At 39.6% G+C, this 19,781-nt stretch overlaps 2 protein-coding genes across 9 annotated transcripts in view; one reads left to right on the forward strand and one right to left on the reverse strand.

Annotated features, from left to right (window-relative positions):
* The window catches only part of megf6 (multiple EGF like domains 6), a 47,235-nt gene extending 36,307 nt beyond the window's left edge, over nt 1-10,928 (reverse strand). For 2 of the 4 annotated variants that reach the window (XM_061781715.1, XM_061781712.1), the window contains exons 1-4: nt 10,181-10,464; nt 8,553-8,687; nt 8,348-8,457; nt 8,069-8,173 (exon numbers count right to left, since the gene is read on the reverse strand). In XM_061781715.1, the coding sequence (XP_061637699.1) occupies nt 8,069-8,173; nt 8,348-8,457; nt 8,553-8,687; nt 10,181-10,263 (433 nt within the window). In that variant the 5' untranslated portion in view covers nt 10,264-10,464. Of the gene's footprint in view, nt 1-8,068; nt 8,174-8,347; nt 8,458-8,552; nt 8,688-10,180; nt 10,465-10,877 lie in introns of those variants that run through there. The other 2 variants (XM_061781713.1, XM_061781714.1) reach the window with 2 other exon arrangements.
* Nucleotides 10,929-19,009, forward strand: mffa (mitochondrial fission factor a). 5 transcript variants are annotated; one of them, XM_061781719.1, is made up of 8 exons: nt 10,940-11,076; nt 11,787-12,004; nt 12,609-12,778; nt 12,902-12,993; nt 14,155-14,319; nt 18,077-18,133; nt 18,307-18,403; nt 18,485-19,009. In XM_061781719.1, the coding sequence occupies exons 2-8, from the start codon at nt 11,791-11,793 to the stop codon at nt 18,614-18,616; spliced, it is 927 nt and encodes a 308-aa protein (XP_061637703.1). In that variant the 5' UTR covers nt 10,940-11,076; nt 11,787-11,790; the 3' UTR covers nt 18,617-19,009. The 5 variants fall into 5 exon arrangements, with proteins under 5 accessions (XP_061637707.1, XP_061637703.1, XP_061637704.1 ...); XM_061781720.1 differs by having other exon boundaries at nt 18,307-18,391; XM_061781721.1 differs by lacking the exon at nt 14,155-14,319.
* Nucleotides 19,010-19,781: the final 772 nt, after the last annotated feature.

Below are 19,781 nucleotides of genomic sequence, written 5' to 3' on the forward strand. Positions count from 1 at the left end.
TTGAAAAATGTTGGTTAAAAAAATGAAAAGCAACCAATACAAACAAAGTAGCGTTAGATTGTAATAAACAATAATGAAATCCTTAACAACAAGACAATGAACTCAACTTGAATCATATTCAATAGGGATAGTAAGAAGTCATAAAAACTTTTAGTCGTACCCCCAACAATTTCAGACTAATGTTGAATTCAAAGTTATCATAAAACAAGAAAAAAAAACAGTGCTGATCTTACAGCACATACAAAAGAAATATTCCATAGGTCAATAAATAGTCCAAGAAGAACAACAAAGTGGCTCATAGGTTAACCAGTCAGTATTTGGATTTTGTTTGTTGTCAATTTGGCTAAATTTCATTTGCGCACTTATTCCATAAATGAACACCTTTTGATATAATGCAGCGGAGTTGAGCATTTATTCTTAGCAGTGGTTTAAACTATCCAAAAAAAGAAAAAAGAAAACTGTGGAAACTTGCATATGATCCTAAAAATTGACATACAGTAGTGTTTTCTTTAGGTGGGGAAAAAAAGGTTTTGTGTCAAGTACAAATCTGTAATGGAAAGGAATCTCTAAAATATTTGCAACATTTACAATTTGGGTACTTGTTCTTAAAGGCTACCTGGTGCCATGCTGGTGACCCCTGCAGTAGTCTCTATAATAAGGACAAATAGCCAAACAATTAAAATATCTATAACAGCAGCAGCTAAAAGAAAACAGAACCGAAATGCATTTCCAACAGTGGCTTATCGAGGTATTTTATTTTTAGAGCGAGAGAGCGAGAGAGAGAAGATTCTTCATTTTGCAGACTTTTCACAAAGGCTATACAGACGAGGAATTCTGTGAGACCACAGACACAAAGCATGGGTCGCCTTTTTAAGAAATCAACCAGGCCACACCCACTCTTTGTTTCTGAAAGCAGACAGGGACATCTAGGAAGAGCCTTTTAAAAAATATATTAATTAGAAAGGCCATTCAACATCAGACATACTTGTATCTTTTCAAAATGTGTTTACTTGGTCTGGTGGGTTTAGAGGCTGTACCACGCTTTCACCAATGAGGACCTAAGAAACTCTTTGTTTGAACAGGTAAAATGTCCATTGAATTAACAAACAGCTATTCACTGCTCTCTAACTCAGGGTGATTTAACCCAAGGAGCCTGAACTTAGATCGCATTGCTCCTCAGAGCCCTCATGAGCTTTTCATGGAAGCCGAATGTTATTTGTTAACATTGTCAAGGAAGCAAGCATGGATACATTTATGGTGTAGTGCCACAGTCAATGCCTTTTAGAATTCAAATACAATTTTGCTGATGGGAGACAAAGTGAGTCTTAGGGGAAGAAAAAAAACAACTTAATTTCATACGTGTGATCATTTGAAAGACCAAAAACTGATTGTGCATTGAAGCAGTAGTAGTAGAAGAACAACAAAAACAACAATGATTGGAATAATAGCCACAATTATAGAGGCTAAAAGAATCCAGCGTAGTGTTATAAAAGGGTTTTATGGAATGCAAATACTTTCTTTGGGTGCAGACCAAGTTAAATGAAAACAAAACTTTGGAATGCCACTATGATATGCAGATAAATGGTGGTACATTAAATTGCAGCATATGATCATGATGCTCAAAAAACACTATTCTCAAAACATTAGGCTAGGGCTATGAATGCAGCACATAACAGTATACTAGCACACTTCTTGATCACAAATACATATATAGATACATATGCATATGAAAATGTACTCCTGGCTTTCTGTAATAACCTTGTTTTATTGACTGAATCCATGACATTTATCAGAAGAAATGTGACTCATGGCACATGCGTGAAAAGTACCTTTACTGCTGGGATTCCGTTTTTGTGAGGAGTTTATTGATTTATTTTTTTCTGTATAAAGGATGAAAGTCCCCAATTCACAGCCACAGGAAACTGTGAAAAACAGACGGTTTAGAACGCATCAGTTGTTGTCCACAGCAAGACGGAGCAAAACGGAGCGCACTGGACGTCCAAAGACATTGCAACAGTCTGACGTTGGCATGTGATTTTTTTTTTGCCATTTCTAGTCGTGTATTCTCGAAGATTACAATAGTCCCGACTCCCCGCCACACTCGTCATTTAAGCCAGCTATTTCACAGCATTGTCATGGCTCGCTATCATATAAGATGCCAATGCAGGGTGAAGCAGCAATGACTGCATGGAAACGCACGAACATGACTATGCCCCGTTTCGGTCAGTTCTTTCTAAAAGGCAAAAAAATACAAATTTTAAAAAATTAAAAACAAATGCCAGGAAGGCAGTGTGAAAGGTGGCTACAGACAAAATAAGAGTGAGAGAACCGCTCCCCAGTTTGTGGGTTATTCAAACCTGAGAAACTCCTTTCCCCAAAAACAAGTCTTTAAAGATCTACAGTCATCACTTTCTTTGATGTAAACACACTAGTGCATGCCTTTATTCATAGGATTAAGTGTGTTCCAGACTCAAGTGAAAAGTGCTGTTGTGGAGCTGCTTTATGAATAGGGGTGATAACAGTTTCCCATCCGGTAACACGGAAAACACACAGCTGCTTAAATGCTCTTATGTTCTCTACAGACAAACTGATTCCAGATCTCTGTATATATCATTAAGTCTTACTGGCATAACTTGTTCTCTTCACTCAACTTCAGAATTTCTCAAAGGATGTCCACTCTTCTTCCACCAGAAACAACCTCAGGTATTCAGGCAGCAGATAAATCTATATGCCATTAGCCGGGTATCCTTTCCCAACCTGTAGAATATCAGCAGGTCTCTGTGTTTTTTTTATCAACGATGTTAAGGAACATGGCAAGGATTGAGCTCAATAGGGAAATTGCATACTTTTCGTTAAAAAAAAAAAAAGTTGTTAAAGCAGCCATGAGAATTTTGTGAAACTTAATGGAGCCAAATATAAAAACAAAAGACATAAGTGAGAATATCATACAACACAAATATTCTTGGATCACTATGTTGAATATGACAGTCTTCAAGTGTAAAGTACTTTTTTTGGCAATGAACTGTAACAATGTCCCACCTGATGATTTGCTAGGTTTACTACAGTCTGTCTTTGACAGTACTTTGCTCTATAAATTCCAGACGCTCTTTTTTGGGCATATGTGGGAATACTTTACTACATCCTGTGTATTTGAACACACTGGGTTTGAAAATGTATGTCTGTGATAAGACTTAATACATAGTAAATTGCTGTCTTGGGCTACTTAGCTATCCAACACAATGTAAAGACTGATTAGATTTGAGAACACTTCATGTTGATTGGATAAACATATAACCCTCATAAACTGTACCGAAAGTAAAATATTCACGAGAGCAACTATTTTAAAGCACAAACAAATCCGACTAAACCCAATAAAGAAATCATGTTTAGTCACCCAAAGTTGAAAATTAAAGTGAAACGCCACATCAAAGTTTTACTGCTAAAATGTTAAACGCAAGCTGTAATGTGAATCAGCGCTCCAGACAAGAAGCTTTGAGTGAACTCTCCAGAGTAAAAACCTGAGAAGAGACATATTAAGAACTTTTTTCTCACAATTTAAAAGAGCTCCCACTTGTCTTATTGAATGTCAGTGACATGTGTTAGTCAAAATAGTAATAATAATATGATAGCACAGCTTGTAAAACAATAGCTGGGAGCAAAAAAATAGGGTATCGCTAACTTCTTGGCCATTATAACAATACAGTTGGTCTTTGTTTGCGGCAGTTTCTGTGATGTCAGTTTGTTGTTTTCACCTTAAACATGACATAAACTTTCAATGTCTGTACAACAGTAACTAGTTCTCCAGAACAGAATACCCTTCAACTGTATTGCTCTAGTCCACACTGCGACACAGATCATCACCTTCAACCTTCTTCCTGTAATGCCCTCGTATGTGGTCAAGGAGCACTTCGGTTGCTTTATTCCCATGAGCGGAACCAAAATGGGCATTCATACATACAGCTGCTATCAGCGACAACTCAAGCCCAAGCACTCCACATACAGACTCCCTGACTTGAGCCAACATTCAATATTAAATGTCCCCTTGAATCTCTGGGGTTGAGGTCACCGAGGTGGTTAAAAAGCTCCTCGGTGGCAAGGTTGCAAGGATGGCAAGGTGGATGAGATTCGCCCGGAGTTCCTCAAGGCTCTGGATATTGTAGGGCTGTCCTGGTTGACACGCCTCTGCAACATCGCGTGGACATCGGGGACAGTGCCTCTGGATTGGCAGACTGGGGTGGTGGTCCCCCTTTTTAAGAAGGGGAACCGGAGGGTGTGTTCCAACTACAGGGGGATCACACTCCTCAGCCTCCCTGGTAAGGTCTATTCAGGGGTGCTGGAAAGGAGTGTCCGTCGGGAAGTTGAATCTCAGATTCAGGAGGAGCTGTGTGGTTTTCGTCCTGGCCGAGGAACAGTGGACCAGCTCTACACCCTTGGCAGGGTCCTCGAGGGTGCATGGGAGTTCGCCCAACCAGTCTACATGTGTTTTGTGGACTTGGAGAAGGCGTTCGACCGTGTCCCCCAGGGGGTCCTGTGGGGGGTGCTTCGGGAGTATGGGGTACCGAACCCCCTGATACGGGCTGTTCGGTCCCTGTACGACCGGAGTCAGAGTTTGGTCTGCATATCCGGCAGCAAGTTGGACTCGTTTCCGGTCAGGGTTGGTCTCCACCAAGGCTGCCCTTTGTCACCGATTCTGTTCCTAACTTTTATGGACAGAATTTCTAGCCGCAGCCGAGGCGTAGAGCGGGTCCGGTTTGGTGGACTCTGTATTGCATCTCTGCTTTTTGCAGATGATGTGGTTCTGTTGGCTTCATCAAGCCGTGACCTCCAACTCTCACTGGAGCAGTTCGCAGCCGAGTGTGAAGAGGCTGGGATGAGAATCAGCACCTCCAAATCTGAGACCATGGTCCTCAGTCGGAAAAAGGGTGGCGTGCCCTCTCCAGGTCGGGGATGAGATCCTGCCCCAAGTGGAGGAGTTCAAGTATCTTGGGGTCTTGTTCACGAGTGAGGGAAGAAGGGAACGGGAGATCGACAGGCGGATCGGTGCAGCGTCTGCAGTGATTCGGACTTTGTATCGATCCGTTGTGGTAAAGAAGGAGCAAAGCCGAAAGGCGAAGCTCACGATTTACCGGTCAATCTACGTTCCTACCCTCACCCACGGTCACGAGCTGTGGGTCGTGACCGAAAGAACAAGATCCAGGATACAAGCGGCCGAAATGAGTGTCCTCCACAGGGTGTCCGGGCTCTCCCTTAGAGATAGGGTGAGAAGCTCGGTCATCCGGGAGGATCTCAGAATAGACCCGCTGCTCCTTCACATCGAGAGGAGCCAGATGAGGTGCTGGGGCATCTGATTCGGATGCCTCCGGGACGCCTCCCTGGTGAGGTGTTCCGGGCACGTCCCACCGGGAGGAGACCCCGGGGACGACCCAGGACACGCTGGAGAGACTACGTCCTTCGGCTGGCCTGAGAACGCCTCGGGATCCCCCCGGAAGAGATGGATGAAGTGGCTGGGGAGAGGGAAGTCTGGGCGTCCCTGCTAAAGCTACTGCCCCCGCGACCCGACCTCAGATAAGCGGTAGAAAATGGATGGATGAATTGAAATGTTTGCTCTTTCATCTTTGCCGAAGTCACAACAGCCCATCAAGAGGCCCGCCCTTTTACGCCCCACACTCAGAGCCAGAGACATTACTTTACCATGTACCAGCTAAACAGTTGTGGCTCATGCATTCATTCATTTGTAGAGATAAGTGTGTACTTGTTAAATGCGTGGGAAGCTCCCTCCCATATGGCTGCCATTAAGACCAGGATGAGGCCTTTCGTTGATTGAGTCCATGAGCAATTTTGACTCCACTCAGACAGGCCATGGCACAATGTACAGTGGTCAGACTTACCACTTTTTTTTGGAAGAAATCAAATGCTTGAGCTCTGGACCACATAAGAAAAGTACCGTCCAGCCAGTGAGGGCACGTCCTGCTAAAAAGACAAACCTCCTTCTTGACTTTTACCAACACCCTGCATATTCCCACAACACAATGAAAAACCTCAGCAGACATACATCCAAAGGCATGGTTGAGGAAGATGTGGGTGTAGCTGTTGTACCATTTAATAACAAACAAGCACCAATCCAAAGCAAAGACTAAGCTGTCAGAGATGATAATTCACTGAAAATCTTTAAGAAAAGCCATGATGATTAAGAATATCATACATCTGCACATCAAAAAGTCCATTAAAGTAGATCATGCCAAAGTAGTGGTTAAGAAGAGGTTTTGAAGAGAGACAAAACAGTGGTGCCATGATCAAAACCATGTGGATGCTGTCACTTTACATAACAGTTGGGCCCAAAGTCCTTGGGATATTGGACCATAAATTTCCAAATAAGAGGAGACAAATACTTATTTTTTAAATATAATTGGCACACAAATATATGTATGGCGCCACATGAATGTATGTTTTCACGCGTGTGACTGTGACATAAATTAAGAAAAGTGTCGTTTGGGATTCACAACATAACTATCCTGGGGCTGTGCTGGAGTGAAAAAATGAATAAAGCAAGTCTTTATGTGAACTGTCAAGTATTAGAATATAATATCGGATGTTATCATTCCATTTTATTTGTATTAATGTTATTATTCATTATTTCACAAAATAAACAAAGAGAGAATATTGTTGTTGTTTTTTTAACTATTTCATTACTATCCCACCTCAACGGTTTATTATAGATAAGACTTGTCGACTTAGTGAGGTTCAGAGCTGAAGCAGTCATTGTGAAAAAATATATATAAAATTGATTTTAGTTATTTTTTTTAACCAATATTACCAACAAAACTGAAATAAAAATATCAAAGTTTCAACAATTCTGTCATGTACTGTTTCACAAGAGCATACTACAACGTAGAACAGGTTTAGGTGTACATACACCCTGCATATAAATAGCAGGTGTGTTTGATTTAGTAGCATTGTGAATCAACCTTGTTCAGACTTGAACTCAGCAATTGGGGTGAGAGGTCAGTCGATGGGCGCCAGCCTAACTATTTGTTACTTTAACAAATACTCACTACACAAGTCAGACAACTAACATGGAGATCTGCTTTTTGTAACTTTCAATTGTGATTGTGTGTAACAACAGCTACCAACCAGATCACGTTATTGTACATATGCGTCTCAAGTGTATAGCACAGTCAGGCACATGAAATCATACAGTATGTTAACTGTAAACTCACAAATAGGCTACATACCAAACTCCAAGTGCTATTACAATGTTTCGACTATAACTGCACACTCATTTCTTCACAACCGTATTGGCTCAATTCATCTTTGTATCATTAATTTAGCAGAAGAGAGTATAAATATGTCCAGAGAAATGAGAGAAGAAGCACTTTATCACACACACACACACACAAAAAATACATTTAAAAATTTTTTTAAATATGAAAAAGTTAGCTATCGCTGAGGTGGACTGATACCTTAGAATGTGTGAAAGACAAACTCCTAGAAATCCTGATCCAATCTTTCACTCCAGTGTGTGAAAAGCAAATAGTTCAGGTCAAAACATTCACAACAGACAGTTGCCTCTAACAAACGACACGTGCTTGTGACGTGTCGCAAAGAAGATTGTCCGTTTCAAAAACAGAGCCTGGCAAGCCCTTTCTCAAACTGAGAGGATGGCAAAGACCTTGTGGTGTGTCTGTTTATTTGCGTGTGTGTGTGTGCAATATCCTCAGGTCACTTTCAATATTCCTAACAGTACCTATGTGTTACTGGACAACAGGTATTATGAGTTTTGTTTCTTAAATGAGGGGGGGTTGGGGGGGTGCAAAATGTCACGAGGGATTTAGTGGTTTAGCTAAGCCCTGTAGGTTTTAAAGCAATGAGATTCAGCAGGACCAGAACCTTCAAAGTAAACCGCCACCTCTCGAGAATTTTGACCACTTTTAAGAGCCAAGAGACCCCCACAGAGAAACCTCCTAAACCTCCCACAGAGAAACCTCCTATAAAAATGATGTCAAAACTCCAATGGTGAAGTTATGGTACATAACAGCATTATTTACAACAATAGGGAGTCAAAACTTACCATATTGGCATCTCGGCCCTTTGAAGCCTTTTGGACAATGACATATGTGATCGCCACTCTCTGCACATCGACCTCCATTAAAACACATATTGGCACTGCATACCCCTATGACATATAATAGTGTGATATCATGAGCCATTTTTACATGGCGGAATGTGTAATTACCTTGTGCAGTTATAACAGTGTTTGGTTTTTTTTTTCGTTTTTTTTTGGAGGGAGCAGGGGGGGTTGGGTCACTATGAAAACGTTTTAAAGTGATATTAAAATGCTAATACCCACTATGGAGACAGCCAGCTTCGCCATCCCTTTGAGTCCAACCAGGGCAGCACTTCAAAACTGTGTGCATATCCGTCCTGTACACTTGTCTGTACGCCGTGTAGTACGTTGTCCTGTGGAGATTGGTTTCGCTTACATAGCTGGAATAGTTACATTTCACCACAAAAATGAGAAATTATTCAGTGATGGAGAGAGTAGTGGCTCTCACCTCCTCTCGTGACCTATACACCATTTGTGGCCTGTGCAGCCCTGCCTCCACACCTTCACCATGCGTGTAAAAGCCTGAACACAAGGCTGAGGGCTCCTCAAAAGAGACATCTCCTGGTCGGCACAAACATTGGGCCTGCAGTGCAGACAAAGATGAACACATAAAATAAATATACTGTATTATTTACAAACTCTCATGTACATCTTGGATGGGACACACATGTACTGAGACTCCACACATGATGAAGAAAAAAAATGTGTCTATTGCTCAAACAGTGTGTGGCATACTCTACATCAGTGATTTTCTACTGGTGGGTCAGGATCATAAAGTGGGTCGCGCAGCCATTTTGGGTGGGTTGCGGACAGGGGTCTAAGGTTCACGATGGTACCAACAAATGACATTTTGGGGTTACAGATGGTGTAAGAATGCTTTTTCATGTGTTACAAGAATTCAATTGAATGGTTCCTATTTTTAAGCCTGTTTTTCATAGGTATTTACTGTAATTGTGACTTGGGTACTGCACTACGACAGGTTAGTGATAGACTAAGGGGCGTTTGACATGCATACCTGTTACGTCACGCTGTAGGAGCTGTGAAAAAAATAATGTCCATTCCAGACTTGCCTTTTATTTGGGAAAAAAAATATAGAATTGCTAGTCTGGTAAATACATTGAGTTTGAAAACTCTTCTCGTTTTCATTTTTATCATGGGCTATTGTTCAGTTTCATGTCTCACACACACACATCACATAGTTTGTGACGTGACCGAACTGTTGAGACAAAATTGTAAGTAGTATTGTAAGTCTTGAACAGTTTTTAACATTTAGCATTTACTGTACGCTATCGTTTATGATTGTCGGCCCGACCGTTTTCCCAGCAAATTGGGGAGGGAAAATCACTCTGACACGCTCCACACCACAGCATAAAATAATCGCTCAGGATAATCTTTGAGAGAAATCTGAGACCTTTGCTGACTTTGTAAAATGTTCAAATTAGAACCGATTGGTATGTGTGCACCCTGCTTAATCCCCAATTGACTTTACAAACATGTAAAAAAAAATAAAAATCTAATTTTGCCCGCCATGTAAGTTTACATTGTTAACGACAGACATGCACATGCGTGCACAGACTGGGCAGCACAAAGTTTGGGATTGCCATTAAGCAAGAAGCATCAGTCAAAGTTATTTGTTGTTGTCAAGTCTCCTTTACTAAGCAGCTAGGGTCCTCCTGTACCAACCATCTGACTCCAATTCAGAAACAGCCTGAAGTTAATTAGAGGAGGTATTCAGCTTTGCTTGTCATTAAAAGACACTAAATTTATTTTAATAGACGTCTGTTGCCGAGACATTATACTTTAAAAGGGAATTTAAAAGGGAAGGCATTCAAGAATCAGCAATTAAAACCGGATCAGGATCATTGTCGTCATCACCATCATCATCATCATCATGCATGCATGCTGCCTCCATTATATTTATATATATATATATATATATATATATATATATATATATATATATATATATATATATATATCACTTCAGGAATGTGTTAACATGAAATTTGTTTAACATTATTATTATTTTGTTTTATTTTTTTAACAAGTTAAGCATGTCATAGTCAATCTACTTACATGCCGAGGTGCAGTTCCAAAGAAGACCCCGCGTGCAAGGTGCTGAATGATATCAGACACAAAGTGAAAATGTCTGTTAACATATTTTCTGCCGGTCAGGAAGCCGAAATAATCAATTAGGTTGCAGTGCGAAGCCTCTTCGCCCATCAAATGAAGAACACACTAACATTAAATCAAGATAATCCGTCTTGAAACATATGGCTGTAATAGTTGATGCGAGTCTTTTTTTTTTTTTTTTTGCCCCGTAATGTGGTCCCGACGTGAGTTCGCGTCCGCTGTGTGAGAGCATGAAGGTCGGCGTCTCATGTCAACAGGTTTTAGTGGCTGCGCGTAAACGCACCACCCACAGTCACAGAGGGGCTTGCTTACCAACTCGCAGCTAGATAGATAGATAGCTAGATAGATAGATAGATAGATAGATAGATAGATAGATAGATAGATTAGATAGATAGATAGATAGATAGATAGTTTATTGTGATGATGTGACTATTCATAACAGTTTATTTTTCTAACAAATACTCGTTTTTTTTTCTCGACACAACCCCCCCACACCCCCCGATCCCCAATAAAATGTTTACAAACATATTCAGTCACTTCGTTACTCCGTATTGATGTTTTGTCCTTTTAATATATGATGTAACAACACAATATTGATTGATATTATTCAAAGTGATCTCGTAATATTGTACAAGTGTACCTAATGTTGTGGTTACTGACTTCACACGTAGAACTTTGTTGGTTAAAACGTTTGCGCTTTTAATTTGAGCGGTCGCCTTCGTGACGTCACTTCCCGTGGAGATAAGGACTTTCCTGTCGTACTGAGCACACAAGAGGATGATCGAAGGTTCCTTTCCGACAGCACCCTGACTGCTGTATTTTGCTCCCAAACATTCGGGGTGACTGTTATTTATTTTTTTCACGCGACTCGGGGTCTTTTTCAGAAAACATTTCGAGGAAATAGCTACTTTCAACAAGAGAGCAAAGGCTGAGAAACAGGCTCGAACTCTCTGCTGTCAATGGCGCTAATGCTAGCTGGGTAGTTAGTGTCATAAACGCACAGTTAAACTGGTCAAACGTTTTTGTAAATGTCAGAGTTTGCAAATGTCAGATACTAAAATTCATAACTATTACGCGCATTCAATCGTATTTTGGGTAAATATGTGCGTATGGTAGTTTCAGCAAGTTTGAGGGTGACCGCTATTGTAGCAAGCAAGGCTATTGAAAAGAGACATAAATTGTAAGAAATTTCCATGTTTAACAGCCCTGCAAAAGAAAATTGCACGTCATTATTGTGATCGATTTAATCTCCTCTACGAATATTTTCCCCCAACCATTTATATGCAATTGTAATACTTGCAGATAGTTTGTAATTTGTGTCCCTGCACTGTTCTGAAATAATCAAATGACAATCTTTCTCCGTTTGTCAAGGGACTGCGTTGTTTTCAACATGTGATTTGTTTTAAACTCACACATTGCCACCCAATGCCATAAGTAGACTATTGGGATGTGAATATTATAGTTAGTCCGTTACTATGCATCATGTCACTGTTGACCGTATGATAAATAATGGTGCCAATCAAAAGTTTGCTTAATATTTTTTCCACAGCCAAATGAACGGCGCAAAATTCCCCTCTCCCATTGCCGAGATGGCAGAAATGAACCGTATCCACTATGATCTGGAGTACACGGAGGGGATTAGTCAAAGGATGCGCATACCTGAGATGCTGAAAGTGGCTCCACAAGGCCAGGAGGACTCCAGTATCAGCTCACAGCAGCTTCCTCACAGTGTTACAATGCAGGTCCCGGAAAGAATTGTTGTCTCAGGTCTGTATACTTGTTTGTGTCCAGATATATCCATCCATTTTCTGAGCTGCTTCTCCTCACTAGGGTCGCGGGCATGCTGGAGCCTATCCCAGCTATCATCGGGCAGGAGGCGGGGTACACCCAGAACTGGTTGCCAGCCAATCGCAGGGCACATACAAACAAACAACCATTCGCACTCATATTCACACCTACGGGCAATTTAGAGTCTCCAATTCATGCATGTTTTTGGGATGTGGGAGGAAACCGGAGTGCCCGGAGAAATGTAGTTGAGCTAGCATTAGCGGTAGCCACAGGTTTGTTCAGCGGTTTAATAAAAAATAATAATAATAATAAGTCACGACACATAGTTGAAAGAGGATTGCAAAATTTATCTCAAATATAGGCTTATGTTTTTTTAAATTAACTACTCAATACTAATAATAATAATAATAATGGATGAAGAAGAATTGTAAATTTGGTAGCACAAACTTGGGGAATTGGAAAGGGGCACGTCTCGATTATGCCATTTCAAAGATGACACAAGTTCTTGTCGTAAGAGTCACCATTTCGGTTTCAATATTTGCTCCTTACAGGCTTAAATTATAATACTTCCATTTCATTTCAGGAGACAGTGATGACAACCAGTTTTCAAGACCGAGAGACCTGGATTTAATCCAGTCAACACCATTCGAGGCCTTGTCCCTAAAGACGCCTCCAAGAGTGCTCACACTCAGTGAGCGGCCTCTTGACTTCCTGGAGGAGGAACACAGAGCAGCACCAGAAAGTGAGGCCGTGGTAAGTGATGAAGCAATCAATCCTGTTCCATTACAGTATAGGAAAATCAATGATGAAAAATAAAAATTCTGAATTACAGTAAACCTTAATTAGTCACTGATAATGATCATTTATTTGTTTTAGCTGCGACCCCAAGGGCGATCTAGACGAGAACGCTCCGCGAGTGAGAATGCAGCCGTCCGTCACAGCAGTCAACTGATGCATAACGATTCAGCGTGAGTATTGTACAGCCATTGGTGCTAAATCCTTATTGCATGCTGCATCTTTTTCCTGCTTCTTTCTAATTTCATCTTTGCCCTTTTTGTGTTAGAGACGTTACTGTCTTTAGTGCCTGATGGTAAGCGTCTGTTTTTTGCATTTTTTTCCCCCGATAATCATAAAAAATGCGTCAAACATTTTGCCATCTGTAAAATCAATTCGCAATTTGGAGAGTTGAACAGCACCTTGAAAAAATCCACATGAAAACAGTTTTGCTACATAATTCCTTTTTCCTAGCACATATGATTTAACTTTTTTTTTTTTTTTTTTTTAAACTTCAGCTTGTTTGGTGTGCAGTTGCTACAGTAAAACCCTTACTTGGCCATTTAGAATAAACATTGCCATTTTTTGTTTACCATGGTCACAGCATTCTTACAAACTCATCCATGTGAGAGCTTGTAATTAAAATTCAAATAAGGCCTCCATTTTGCATGTCATCCTCCTGGCTGTTTGTGCTTGGTGTTTTGGATGTCACAAAATCTTCTCAAGATATTTAGCACTGTTGTGTTTATTAACACCTGATGGTAAGCGTCTGTTTTTGTTTGCATTTTTTTTCCCCCCAATAATCATAAAAAATGCGTCAAACGTTTTGCCATCTGTAAAACCAATTTGGGGAGTTCAACAGCACTTTGAAAAAATCCACGTGAACACAGTTTTGCTACATAATCCCTTTTTCCTAGCACATATAATTTAACATTTCTTATGGTAACATGTTTTTGTTTTTTTTTACTTCTGCCTTATGTTTGGTGTGCAGTTACTTCGGTAAAACCCTTACTTGGCCATTTAGAATAAACATTGCCATTTTTTGTTTACCATGGTCACAGCATTCTTACAAACTAATCCATGTGAGCGCTTGTAATTAAAATTCAAATAAGGCCTCCATTTTGCATGTCATCCTCCTGGCTGTTTGTGCTTGGTGCTTTGGATGTCACAAAATCCTCTCAAGATATTTAGCACTGTTGTGTTTATTAACACCGGTGCAGAATTGACAATTTTGTGGGTAGTTCCTTTTCCTCATTTCTCTCCCCTCTCCTCCCCTGTTCCCTTCTCTCTTTTCCTGTTTCCTTTCCTTATTATTTTCTCTAAATTGGCTGCTCTAAATGGTTGCCTCCAAGCAGTGCAACAGCATCCCCCCCAGCCACTCTTCACTTCCCTTCCCCTCCCACTGTGGCTGAAGAAGAACACAACTTGTACAGCGCTAGTGGTGTTTTATCTTTCCTCCAGTCTACTACACGTCGGGCCTACCAACAGGTCCTTGAGGTCTTGGAAGAAAACCCTCGCAGGTGACCTCCCAATTGCCACAATCTCTCATTCGGCCAATAAGAAGAGAGCATCACACAGCTAGACGCCGGACTATTTTATTTATTATTATTAGTTTTTTATTTTTTAGCAATCGATAACGCTTTAAGCATTTTCTCTGGTAATCTTAGATATAACAGTTTCCGCTCTCAATATGTTACAAGCTACTAGAACGCCATCCGAAAGAAAAATAACCTCTGTTGTTAAATGTGCGCTGTTCTAGGGTTATGTGATTATTATGTTATGTGTATATTAAATTATTCAGTGTTAGTACTCAAAGGTCGACATGGCATCAAACGTTTTTACTTTTCGAAGACAAGGGCCCAGTATTTCAAAACATTTAATCTGGATCAGATTGGTCTGGATAGTATTAAATCTCAAAATTGAGTATTTCAAACGAGGAGACGTGATCCTGAGACTAATAAAGTTGGGATATGGATTTGGTTATCCAATCCTACCCAGAATCCTGATCAAATGCTGTTCTTGGGTATTTCAAAATTTCAAGGTGGAGATTTATATAGTTCTGATGCTAAAAATCAGGGTTATCCTGATGCTACTGGAAGGGTGGATCAAGCAAAGTTTCAAGGTGGATATTGGTCGAGAGATAATAGGACACGCAATACTTAGTACAGTCTACTAACACTGACCATCATGCTAGAAGGAAGTATACGGCTATTATTCAATTTTGTTCCCTCTATTGGCAGACGAGAGAATCACTACCCAAGTACAGTTTATTTGTATTTGACCTGTAATTTCAATGCATTTGAATTTAATGTTTTTTAACATTTATTTACACTGAAAAAGTCCTTTTGAATTTACTTAATTTGAACATGTATGTCGGTTGTACATGATTAAAATGTGTTAGACTAACATTGTATTACTTTTGAGGCGAAAGGGGGGGGGGGGGGGGGGGAATTACATCAGTTTACCACAGGTTAATCGTGTAACCAGTGTGCTTGAGTATTTTATTTATTTATTTATTTATTTTTCAGTGTAGGTACCGTTTTAACTTAAGTGCAATACATATTAATTTAATCATTAAGTATAGTTTTGTGTTTTCCTATATTTAACTGCAGTGCAAATGTTCAAATTACATAGTTACAGTGCCTCAGAATATTAAATACACTTCTTTTTTTTTTAGGAATAAAACCTTATTTTTCGTGAGCACTAAAGTCTACATTACTGTATTTTAAGGTTGGTCATTATAGTGGTAGCAGGAGAGCTAAATAATTTTTAAGTGGGACTTGGTGTAAAAGGTTTGAGAACCACCGGGCAATGTAAATCAATATTGTGGTCAGTAATTGCATGGATCCAAGTAAGATTAATATCTTCCCCTGACATCACCAGACACTTTAATCAAAGATACTTTGTGTTGCTTTGACAGTCAACTCTCAAGTGCATATTTGTCTAAAAGGAGTGACTAAGAATACAATCTCATGATGAAGGCAATATGAAGATTAGCAGAATAAAAATTAAACGGGTAAAGGGTAAAAATAAAGGAGGGATGAATCCTGGTAATCGACCTACTGAAAGACCTCAAATCTGGATTCTGTAATCCTGATTTTATTGTATCTGGATCAGATTGAGCCTATTTGATAGGACTTGAAATACCAGGATATAAACTACAAGATCAGTTTAATCCAGGACAGGAGAAAAATGCATTACAAAATCCAGATCATGCTGATCCAGATTGCTTTTTTTTTGTTTGTTTTTGTTTATTTTTTTTAATTTTTTTTATATATATAAATAGTAGACTTTACACCGATTTTATCGGGCTGATCGGTATCGGCCAATATTTAGCATTTTATGCTCATCGGCTTTGTCATAATTCGCCGATCAAAAGACATTTACTCCGCGTCGCCATTGTGCACAGTATATTTGAATCCAAAAGCTAGTTTGTTTTTAGCCTTGTCGCGTGTCTTTGACGTAGTATTGGAAATATCTGACGGCCAATAAAGTTATTTAAAAAAAAAAAAAAAAAAACATCTCGGCAGTGTGGAACAGACAACACGTCTGAGACAGACTACACGTAATGCCCAGATCACACAACAAGACAAATTTGCTCTTTCAAGATTTACCTATAAAAAATTATCTGCAATAAAATTTGGTATTCCGATACCACCGCATCCCGTTTTTTACGATCATTGGGCTTTATCTTGTCAACTCAAATGTGACTGGATACACTCGTTACCGACGACAACAAGAGTGGAGCTCGCCGACTTTGTATTATAAGGATAAAATGGGGAAAAATGTGTGTTGGTGGTCACCGGTGCTCAGGACAGGAGAGGACATTCATTTAAGGATTGCTTGAGGTATGTTCACGTACTTTTAATACGATACGGCTCGCAAGCAGGCAACAAAACTTTATGTAGCCTAACAAGCTAGTGGTACCACGAACGGTTGGCTGTAAACATGCCGCCGTTCTGTCGAACCATGCGCTAAAGCTTCGGTGTGGGTGAAGTAATTTAATTACAGTATGTTGACACTCATTATTTCTGTCATGTAATGTTGGTTTGACCTGACTGATTAGAATACGCGATCTAACTAGAGCAGTGATTTCTAACCTTTATGGAGCCAAGGAAGTGGTGAGGTGTGCTGTAGGTGTGACAGACGAAATTAAGGTGGAGGTGGGACTGCATCAGGGATCAGCCCTGAGCCCCTTCCTATTTGCAGTGGTGATGGATAGGCTGACAGATGAGGTAATTTTCAAAGTACATAATGCAGAATTTGTGAATTGAACTATTACACCCTTTGGTTTAGTATATTATACCAATCATCAAAAATATTCTCACAAACCTCGAGGCAATACTTAAAAATGTACCCAACCTGTCTAACCTTCACTAAAAATGTTAATATGTACTGTATAATACCAAAGTCATATTTAGCTAAGTGCCCCGAACAAATACAAAATGTTTTTCTCTTTTGAACGTCATGAATGGTTGAAGTTTCTTAATTTGTTAATTATATAAAGAACTGTGCCCCAGGGTTGCTTTAAAGTGTCATTCTTATTTCCTCTGTTTGTCTTTTGTCCACATGCAAAAAGGGTATTAGGGAACTGAAAATTGATGTTCTAAACCCTTCTAATAACCATTGCAATTGTGTGTAATGTCAGTTGTGTAAGTCAAATTAGTAATTTTCCCTTCTGAAGCAATATTTTCAGTGGCATATAATAGTACAAATTAATTACACTGATTGCAATTAACATTTGTCAGTGTGCACGCAAAATAAAATAAAAATTCACACAAAAAATATGAAAAACCAATTGCTTTGCTAAAATGGATTCCATTTTAATACCTACATTAACAAAAACCAGCTCTTACTCAAAGTATGTGTTTTGACGATTACCGGCCCCGCCTGTGTGGAGTTTGCATGTTCTCCCTGTGCCTGAGTGCTGGTTTCCTCCCACATCCAAAAACATGCGTGGTAGTTGATTGGAGACTAAATTGCCCTTAGGTGTGAATGGTTGTTTGTTTATATGTGCTCTGCGATTGGCTGGCGACCGGTTCAGGATGTACCACGCCTCTCGCCCAAAGATAGCTGGGATAGGCTCCAGCACGCCCGCGACCTTAGTGAGGATAAGCGGTAAAGAAAATTGATTGATGGATGGATGGATTAGCCTTTGGGTATATACGTTACGGAAGAGTATCCTCATTTGTGCATGTTAGTGGCAAAGTGCTTTGTGTAAGTTCTAGCTCTTATTTTCCCCTTTTTCCTCGAACCCGTATTTCCTCACCTCTGTAGAAAACCATCACTGCGAGGGGGGTCGGCTTCAAGCTCCAACCCCCTGCATGAATCCAGGTAACATCACATAGGACTGTTTTCATTTTGTTCCTCTCCTTTTACCCATCCTTTCCTATTACTCTCATGTGATGCACCATTTGTCTTGAAATCAATGAAAGAGATTGCATTTACTGTTTTACATGAGATATATTGAAAATGTTTAATATAGGCTGTTGTGCAACTTGTTTAAGGCTTGCATTAGCAACATATGAAGGCTCTCTGGATGGGGGATCTGATGACATGACAGTTGTAGATGCTGCGACACTTCGACGACAGGTTGAGTCTTTGGTATAACATTGTCGGTATTTAGTGGCTAAAAGCCGTTCTGGCAAAAAGTAACTGAAAAAATGTTTAACTTTTTATTTGTAGCTTATCAAGTTGAATCGACGGCTCCAGCTTCTGGAAGAAGAGAATAAGGAGCGAGCAAAACGCGAGATGATCCTGTACTCCATCACTGTAGCTTTCTGGCTCATCAACACGTGGGTGTGGTTGAGACGTTAAAGTACAGTCGTATTACTGGTACCCCTCTGGGAAAAAAACAAGTCAATATAATATCCCTATGCTGTGTGTGACATGTTACACTTGCTGACAACTGAGCAAGACCATAGCTTATTGCACGATGCACTCATGTTTTCTTTGGTTTATTTAATGTATGTACAGTTTTTTTGTACTTTTGTGTTCTTTCCAGTTTTCTGCTTTGCCATATTTTGTTTTTAAATGCAAATGTTGAGCAATGCTAAGCATGACTTGTAAATATGTATCACTTTAGAAAGGACTGCCATAGTATGTTTTTAAATAGAAATGTTGAGCAATGCTAGATATGACTTGTAAATACGTATTGCTTTAGAAAGGACTCATTCATTAATAAAGTACAACTAAGCTTACCAAATTAAACCTCAGTGAACCTATGATATGTGTCTAATTAGGTTACAAATATTTATTTGTAGACTATCACAGTGGCTGTAAAGAGTCTACACACTCTTGTGCATGTCTCCTTTTTGTGATAACAGTGCCATGAAAAAATATTGACCCCCTTCTCAATCTTATTTTTGCGTAGTTTCAACACTTTAAGATCATGAAACAAATGCCAATAGACAAATATGATGCAAGTGAAATTTAATTTTTTTTTTTTTTCATTTATTAAGGGAACAAAGCTACTTGGCCCTGTGTTTAAAAAAAAAAAAAAGTAATGGCCATCCTCAGCAACAACTGAAATCAAACATTTTCTATAACTGGCAATGAGTCTTTCACAACTGTGGAGATAATTTTGCCCACTCATACTTACAGAATCGTTTGACTTCAGCAAAAAATAGAGTGTTTTCGAGTATGAATGGCCTTTTTAAGGTCATGACACTACATTTCAATCTGATTCAAGTCTGGACTTTGACTAGACCACTCCAAAACCTTCATTTTGTTTTTCTAAAGCATTCAGAAGTGCTGTGTTTTGGATCGATATCCTGCTGCGCTTCAGCTTGAGGTCACAAGCTGATGGTTGAATATTCTTCAGGATTTTCTGGTAAAGAGCAGAATCCATGGTTCCATCAATTACAGAAAGTTGTCCATGACCTGAAGGAGAAAAGCAGCCCAAGCCCAGAGACAAACTGGACTATTTAATAAAGTTTCACAAATCTGAAATTTGTCATTTATTAGTCATTTATATAATCAA

This window comes from Phyllopteryx taeniolatus, chromosome 8 (genome assembly GCF_024500385.1).
Source record: "Phyllopteryx taeniolatus isolate TA_2022b chromosome 8, UOR_Ptae_1.2, whole genome shotgun sequence".
Taxonomy (NCBI): Eukaryota; Metazoa; Chordata; class Actinopteri; order Syngnathiformes; family Syngnathidae; genus Phyllopteryx; species Phyllopteryx taeniolatus.

Excerpts from the sequence above, each read along its gene's own strand:
- mffa (XM_061781719.1), top strand. The coding sequence starts at position 11,791 with ATGAACGGCGCAAAATTCCCCTCTCCCATTGCCGAGATGGCAGAAATG. Across the intron at positions 12,779-12,901 it reads CACCAGAAAGTGAGGCCGTG|CTGCGACCCCAAGGGCGATC; the intron begins GTAAGTGATGAA and ends TATTTGTTTTAG. Across the intron at positions 14,320-18,076 it reads TTGGAAGAAAACCCTCGCAG|AAAACCATCACTGCGAGGGG; the intron begins GTGACCTCCCAA and ends TCACCTCTGTAG.